Source organism: Pygoscelis adeliae, unplaced genomic scaffold (genome assembly GCF_000699105.1).
Source record: "Pygoscelis adeliae isolate BGI_AS28 unplaced genomic scaffold, ASM69910v1 Scaffold120, whole genome shotgun sequence".
In the NCBI taxonomy this organism is placed as follows: Eukaryota; Metazoa; Chordata; class Aves; order Sphenisciformes; family Spheniscidae; genus Pygoscelis; species Pygoscelis adeliae.
The window spans coordinates 7,093,367-7,101,009 of NW_008824032.1; the positions used below are offsets into that span (position 1 = coordinate 7,093,367).

General features: G+C 43.6%; 1 protein-coding gene across 3 annotated transcripts; it reads right to left on the bottom strand.

Annotated features, from left to right (window-relative positions):
- Positions 1-829: 829 nt before the first annotated feature.
- On the bottom strand, positions 830-4,042 carry LOC103921588 (apovitellenin-1). 3 transcript variants are annotated; one of them, XM_009329582.1, is made up of 4 exons: positions 4,024-4,042; positions 2,461-2,559; positions 1,911-2,070; positions 830-1,252 (listed from the first exon to the last, which is right to left on the bottom strand). In XM_009329582.1, exons 2-4 carry the CDS (start codon positions 2,519-2,521, stop codon positions 1,153-1,155), a joined length of 321 nt encoding a protein of 106 aa, XP_009327857.1. In that variant the 5' UTR covers positions 2,522-2,559; positions 4,024-4,042; the 3' UTR covers positions 830-1,152. The 3 variants fall into 3 exon arrangements, with proteins under 3 accessions (XP_009327857.1, XP_009327871.1, XP_009327864.1); XM_009329596.1 differs by lacking the exon at positions 4,024-4,042 and having other exon boundaries at positions 961-1,023; positions 1,123-1,252; positions 2,461-2,561; XM_009329589.1 differs by having other exon boundaries at positions 992-1,252; positions 2,461-2,562; positions 4,024-4,038.
- Between the last annotated feature and the right edge of the window lie 3,601 nt (positions 4,043-7,643).

Genomic DNA, 7,643 nt, shown 5'->3' on the forward strand with positions numbered 1-7,643 from the left:
AATGAGGGGAAAGGAAATGGAGATGCACCTTAAAAGACAGTAGCGTTGCTTTGCAGTTATTAGGCAAATCTCCTTTTGCCAGTTGTAGCGATGCTCTCCCTCCTAAGCAGTAGCTCTGCCCATGTGCACGTGACTCCTAGATCTCAGGCTAGCAGGGTTTTGTTTTAGCCTCTGCCGCAGTCTCCAATTCTGATTTCAGACAAATTGCTTACTTGTTTCTGCTTGCTTAATGATAAAGTAGATGGATTTCTTTACCCAATGTGGGCAGCTGAGATGAGGCAGTTACACAGGGCTGACAAGGACCTGCCAGGTCTTCATAAACAGTCCTGGGCATAGGTGCCCCTCTCATAAACTGGTCACCCTCCATCTTGAAGATAGTGAGAAATTTTCCCCTTCTTTCCCCTTTGGAAAGGCTATTCAGTAGCCTCACTAGTTGGCTGATGAAACATACTTTCAAAGTCCTGCTCAGATTGATGGACAGTTCAATTTACTGGCACTTGTTTTCCCAAATGATCTGAAATCTTCAGACACTTGATACAGGTGCACCTGCTTGCTTCTTACCTAACCAAGGAGCACAATCAGTAGGACTTAAATTTCATGGTCTTTCCTGATGTGAGGTTACGGTTGCCACATTGTGACTACCCTGAAAGACGATCAGGTAGTGCCCCCTCCACCCAAGAACCTGAGCTTAGCTAAAAATGCCTGAATGGTCAGGGTTTGTTAGCATTGCCTGCAACAACTTCTTGTGAATCACAGCTACGTTCTCAGCAGAATGGGATGCCAAGGTGGATGTGATTTTGTAACAGTCAATACAGACAGGAAACTTAAGGAAGTGTAACAACCAACATTTTTTTATTAGAGGGGGCAATGGCCAAGCCATTCAGGAGGAATTAATTTTCAGGATTTGGCTACAGAAGAGCTCTACAATCTCGTTGCCTTCCCCATGCCCAGCCACGGGGTTTTTTCTGGAGGGAGACTTCAGCAGATGCTTTCCATCCTTTGGTCTTTGAAGCTGAGTTCCCTCTAATGGCAGTCAGAGGAGCATCGATTCTGTCTTATTGACTGATCTTGGTCCGTAATAGGGGCAGGGGGAAAGGGCACTGCAGGGTGTTACCAACTCACATCAGGAAACGCTGACTTGTCTTCATCTGGCTAGTAGCCTAGGACTCTTGTGTACCACAGGTTCTTTATTTTTTCCATCAGCTGTTCAGCCAGTATACTGAGTTTAGTTGTTTCTCTGATGAGGAAGTTCCTGCAGGAGAAGACAGTGTATGTGGCAAGATACACAAATATGTGAGGGTAATCTCCGTCTGCTGTAGTTATCATGCTGCCTGTCACTGAGAGTGCAAAGCTCCTCAGCAGTCCTAGAGGGGCTTTCCTCAGAAGACAGAAATAGGCAGCGTCTGTCTGCCATGACTTACATGAAACTGTACCTCTAGGGTCATCATGCTTTTCCTTTTGGGAGGAAACTCGTTCTCCATCTTTGAGGAATATGTATTCACAGCTAGAGCCAATTCTGTGATTTGCATTGAGTGACAGCAGTGTTTCCTGGCACCTTCAGTACTCAGCCCCTCACAGACAGCACCGCAGCACCCTTCCAGGGGGGCTGATCCCCAACCAGCCAATGGCCCCCTGCCTCACCACCCAGGTATAAAGAGCAGTACCTGCTATCCCCACGAGCATTGTCGTGGTCAGTGTGCATCCCTGGGAAGAGCTTGCACTTTCACGTGAAACCCACCCCACCTTCCAGCACCCTGCTCCCATTGTAGTCACATCAGGCTTTGGTTGCTGATTCATTTCCCATTGGGTTTCCCCATATAGATGCTTGGCTAATCTGGTTTTGTCCCACTCCTCCCTCTCCCTTTTCACCCATGGCTATTGCAGCGTTAGTGCAGAGGATCTTTCCATACCTGGTCACAACAACTACTGGAATCTGGGCAGCATCCACCAAGAACTGACCGACTTTAGGGGACATCTTGTTCACAGTTTCATAGATGTAAGCTGCAATTGCATCAGGGATGACCAACCAGTCACGACGGTCTTTCTCAAAGACGGACTTCGAGTGCACTTCTGAGAAAGAGGAGGCAAAAAACCATGAGGGTTCTCCAGTCATTGTGTCTCTGATATCTTCCCCCAGGCACAGTGGGAAGACACCTGAAATTCTGAGATTCAAAGCCTCCCCCAGAATTCACTCTAGCAGCATCTGGCAGCACCTCATCACTCATTTTTGGGCATCTAGGTCATAGGCCTTACATGGCAGAGTATTTGCACCAGGTACAATTTTCATGCGAGGCCTCTACCGACTTGTTTCACACTGCCAAACACTATATATTCATGGTCTTGAACTGTGTTATTGGGCTTCAGTCCTACTTTATGGATGGATTAGACTTCTCTAAGGCAAGTGAGAATCTGTAGAGCTGAGCCTTGTCTCAGACAGACAGAAAAGCTTTTCAGACTTACCAGGGAGAGTGGTGCTAAGGAGCAGAATCAGAGCTATCACCAATGCCCTGGATTGCAGCATGGTTTGCAGTACCAGTTCTGCTCTCTACACCAAGAGACCTGCTGGAATCAGCATGCAATGTTTTGTTTGTTTTCAGAGAAATAAAACATGTCAGTTAAACACCAGATTTTTGCAACAAACCTAACCAATAAATGAAGAAGAGAACAGGAAAGATCATGGCGCATTTCCTCTGAAGAAGTGAGGAAAATATGGTACTATAAAAACGAAGGTGTCCTTTTAGTTGTATAATCACAAATATCCACAATGAATGATAGCTTTCAGAGCTCCAAGAAATATGTGACAGTTAAAGCTACTTCTTTTATATGAGAGCTAGAATTCCTTGTTTCAGCACATGAGCAAACCACTAAAACTGGCAGAGGTCAAAATAGGTTTCCTCCACACATAAGTACAACTGAAAAATTCATAATGTGGGATTTTTTTTTGTTTGATTTTTTTTGATAAATTGCTCTAAAGAATATTGTGCTAGTGAGTGCATCACATACAATGATCATCTTAGTGATCTGGTGATCTGAGTATTTTGTCTTGTTCTAGCTGAGGAAAGACCCAACTACCCAACTAGGTTCTCTTGTCTTTCCCACACTGGGATTAATGAAGCAGATAGTAGCCCAGGCAGAATAAGTTCTCAAAAGGGAGTAAGTGCAAACTTTAGCTTCATCCAAACTCCTTTATTTTGTCTATTTAAAAAGTTAGAATTGGAGGAAGTCTTGAAAATTTGGTACTTGGTATATTGAAAAGATGACATTATATTTAAACAAGCTTTTCAAATACACTGTGCTTAAAAAGGTGTTTAGAAGTTAAAATTGATTTATGCCCTGAATTAGAGGGCTGCATCACTCAAAGCAACATGGAGAAAACATTGCAGTGTTAGGAATTGCAATGGCAAAAAAGGCTGCGAGCGTTATGTGTGAATGCTTTGCTAAATCCTGTGCCAGGTAGCTACAAGTCAATGCTCCTTCTTATCCCACAGTAAGGAAGTTTCCATCCATTTTTATTTCCTTCTGTGCACAGATTGCCTCCCAAAGCTACCACTCCATTCACTAGACATTTGCTGACCAGCAGCAGTTGCTCCGTTACCACCCTTCCTTGATTTTTAATCCTAGAGCCAGTTTCTCCCTCTGTGGACAAAAGGTATACATTTGCTTCCCAAGAGCATAAAGAGGACATCTTACCCACTTTAGAGCCTGTAGTCCCTGGGGTGAAGGCAGCTGGGGAAAGGTTATGTATCTTTCAACGCTGAAACTCTACAATCCCTACCATGGGCTTGACCCTCCTGTGAGTGTCTTATGGAGCATCCATCACTCAGCTTCAATCCAGGTCACCTCAAGCACTCCCACCCTCCTGCATTTCAGCAATGTTCCTGGCTATGGAGCATGAGAAGGGCTCACACTTCGGCTTGCAGTAAGAAATGGGGCAAAATAGAAGACCACCTCCACTCACTTCTCTATGTCCTAGGTACACCAGTCACAAAGTCCATACCACCCAGAACAGAGTTCAGCTCTTACCTGTCCTGCTTTCTCTCTCTTTCTCAGGCCGAAGCTGAGGTAGATGCTCATCTGAGACACCGGCATTTACGCAGAGCTAATATAGCAATAGAAAGGGGTCAAAGGTCCTGCTTTGTTTCCCCATTTGCTCTTTTGCAAGCACATCCAGCTCAGTGGGACAGGCAAGAAGCTGTGGAGGACTCTGGACCTGTTACTGAGATTTGGTAATGGAGGGTCAGTCTGACCTGAGCCTAAGAGACGTGGATGGCAGCTCCTGGGTCACTGAGTCCCCTATTTTTGCAGGCAACCATGTCATAGAGGCCCCTTTCATAAGTTGATCAAATTCCACGTTAACAGTAGCTAGAGCTGGGCTAAATTTTGCTCCCACTGTTCCTGTGGGAAGGCTTGTGCCGTAACCTCACTGCTCTGACAGTTGGAACTTACTTGCAGCTATTACACCCATTGGTATTTTACCTTCCATTTCCAACAAATGCATTAGTTGCACAGGGGTAAGTGTGCACCCCTCTCACATTTCTTCTTTCCCCATGCCCAAGTCTTTTTGCACAGGCTGACAAGATGGGCATACACCTGAGCCAGCTGTCAAAACTTACCCAGGGGAAACATCCAGCTCTGGGGCCCCCAGCCCAAGAAAGACATGGACCTGTTAGAGTGGGTCCAGAGGAGGGCCATGAAAAATGATCAGAGGGCTGAAACACCTCTCCTATGAAGAAAGGCTGAAAGAATTGAGGTTGTTCAGCCTGGAGAGGAGATGGCTTCAGGGAGACCTTATAGCAGCTTTTCAATACTTAAAGGGGGCTTATAAGAAAGACGAAGACTTTTTATCAAGGCCTGTAGTGACAGGACAAGGGGAAATGGTTTTAAACTGAAAGAGGGTAGATTTAGATTGGATTTAAGGAAGAATTCTTTACGATGAGGGTGGTGAGACACTGGAACAGGTTGCCCAGAGAAGTTGTAGACACCTTATCATTGAAAGTGTTCAAGGTCAGGATGGATGGGGCTTTGAGCAACCTGACCTAGTGAAAGATGTCCCTGCCCAAGGGACAGGGAACAGGGTGGCCAAGGCAGAGGCAGAGTGGATGAGATGATCTTTAAAGGTCCCTTCCAACACAAACCATTCTATGATTCTATGATATCCCTGGGGACCTGGTCCCAGTCAGAAAGCGGCTGCTTGCCGCTGTAGGGTGTGTTTTCCCATAGCTCAAGTTCCAATGGCCCTTGGGTCTTCAGTCAGGCCAGCCATCTGTATTTGGCACATGCAGCCATGAAGCAGTAGCAGGAAGAGAGAGAAAGGCTGCAACACTGATCTACAAAGGGCATTGGCTAAGGGGAATGAGGAGGACATGAGGCATAAATTAAGCCTACTGTGCGAGACCCAACAGACCTCCATTCTTATGTCAGCCACTTATTTATTAGGTGACTGTCACATGTGGAAAGTGTGAAAAGCTCAACCAGTATCTTCATATATCAACCAAACAAAATTTCTAGAAGACTTTTCTTCTCATGGAGCTCAAAGTACTTTAGAACCAAACAGTAAGCGTTCTCGTTTTACAGACATGGCAGCCAAGTCAGCAATTGCTACAGTGGGTCACATCATTAAAGAGGGCTGCTAATGGTTTCCCAGACATTTTTCCACTCTCTTGGTGAGTATTTATTCAAATTATCTTCTTTCTTAGAAAAACAAAGAAAAAAGTCTCCCAAAATAAGAACAAAAAAAATCCCCCATACAAGCAAACCATTTTGCATTTTTGACCAAAACATAACAACAGAAAATCCTTACTGACGTATAACAAGGTTAATTCCAGAAGTAAGAACAGAGAATTTTCAGTTCCACTTCCGGTGCAAACACTAAAAAGCAATTTATGGTCTAGGAAGAACACACAAGAGCAACTGGTTGAAAGTTCTCTTATATTTTAATTATACATTGACGGTCATTGAAGAGAATCTACAAATTTACCATCTGCTTTTACAGCTGGAATAATATTCAGAAGACCAGCACAAGGCACATTATAGGCATTAAACTTAGCAGAAATAGCAACAAGCAGTCATTAATTGTGGAGGTTAATTTAATACAACCTCAAGGGTCATCTCTCTCCTGTGTCAGGGTGACAAATGAAAGGCTCTAACCATATTAAATGGGTATTTTAAACTGATGTGCTGCTGGAGGTAGTAACACAGAGGGGACTTAGCTACCCTATGTAGTAATACATACCGCTGAAGAGCTTTGCATTGTGGTTGTTATCACACAAGGTAACTCCCCCCCCCGCCGAAGTTAGCCTAACTTTAGCTAGTGCTATCATGAATACAATCCCAGAGATAGCAACTGGGCATTTCAGCGCTTTCTACTGCCAAACAGGCACTTGCCAAGACCAGATCAATGATTGCACAAGAAGCAGCCCTTGCCCTCCATTCCTGGAACGGCATTCCGGGATGGCAGGGTGCTCTGCAAATAAGCAAGAAAGCCAGATATTGCAAGTCCTTTCTTAATCAAAGAAAAATTACATGATTTTTAATCTCTTTTATGAATTTCTGGTCTGAGGTGGAAAGCAACTGACAGGAGCAGCATGGGCGTCCTTATCTGCCCCATGTGGCATGGTTACTTACTCATTACATTATTATTTTAAATTAGGGTAACTCCAGTGGCTATCAAGGCACTTTATCTCAGACAGAAAATTCATTCTTGGGGGTAAGGTATGTTCCTTCCACTGCGTGACACGAAGAACAAAAGTCTAGAATGGCAGTAACTCCCGAATGTGAAACATATTCAACTTTTTTCATCACAAATGGGCTGACATACCAATATCAGCTCTTTGGAATGGCTGAAAAATTAAGCATGAATAAATTACAACCTAGAAAGAACAAGGCTAGGCTATTTCCTACTGTTATTTCTTTCAGTGTGCAGTATTTGAGCTGCTAAATTCTCTCTCTTTTAAAAAGTCAAAGACCCTGTAATCTTACTGGAAAAAAGAGTCCACATAGTATTGTGCAGTGCTGTCACAACGGCTTTCATTTATAGCCAATTAAAAATAGAAATAAGCATTCAAAGCAGAGCCTATTTCCTTCCCACTTTTCTATCTGCTTGCAGTTGTAAAGCATACATATATAGATTTCCTTTGTAATTATTTCACAGCCCACCAACTGGTGTTTTATGAACTGCAGTGGTCTGTGGATCAGTAAACCTGGTACCATTTCTGCTTCCCTGCTGGATAACCTAATCTACTTCTGTCACAATTTAAGAAGTTACAGAATTAAGACTGAGATACAATCGATTTTCCCTGAAGAGTTTTGTTTAATGTTTTTATAAATATGAACAAGTGACTGAAGAGGAGCTCAAGTATGATAAAGATAAAACTCTTCAGACTTTACACAGTACAAATTGTGCAAATTCACAAAATCTACAATTAGTTACCCTAGCTCAATTATGGGGACTAGAGGAACAAATAAAGATGGAGGGCTCCTTCACAGGATTTAGATAAAAAAGCACAATCTCTGCAGTTAGTGTGCTCATACTACAGCAGCAAGGTTCAACAGCTGCTACTGTTACACAAAGTCATCTAGGTTTTCTTGCTGTGTGAGGGGGTTCTTGCTCTTGGGAAAACTTGCTGGACACGTGTTGGCTTACA

Bases quoted from the DNA above. Each gene is read 5' to 3' on its own strand.
- LOC103921588 (XM_009329582.1), bottom strand. From the start codon at position 2,521: ATGCTGCAATCCAGGGCATTGGTGATAGCTCTGATTCTGCTCCTTAGC. The intron at 2,071-2,460 runs GTAAGTCTGAAA...CCTCTTTCTCAG, and splicing joins CCTTAGCACCACTCTCCCTG to AAGTGCACTCGAAGTCCGTC. The intron at 1,253-1,910 runs GTATGGAAAGAT...CTTCTCCTGCAG, and splicing joins CCAGTAGTTGTTGTGACCAG to GAACTTCCTCATCAGAGAAA.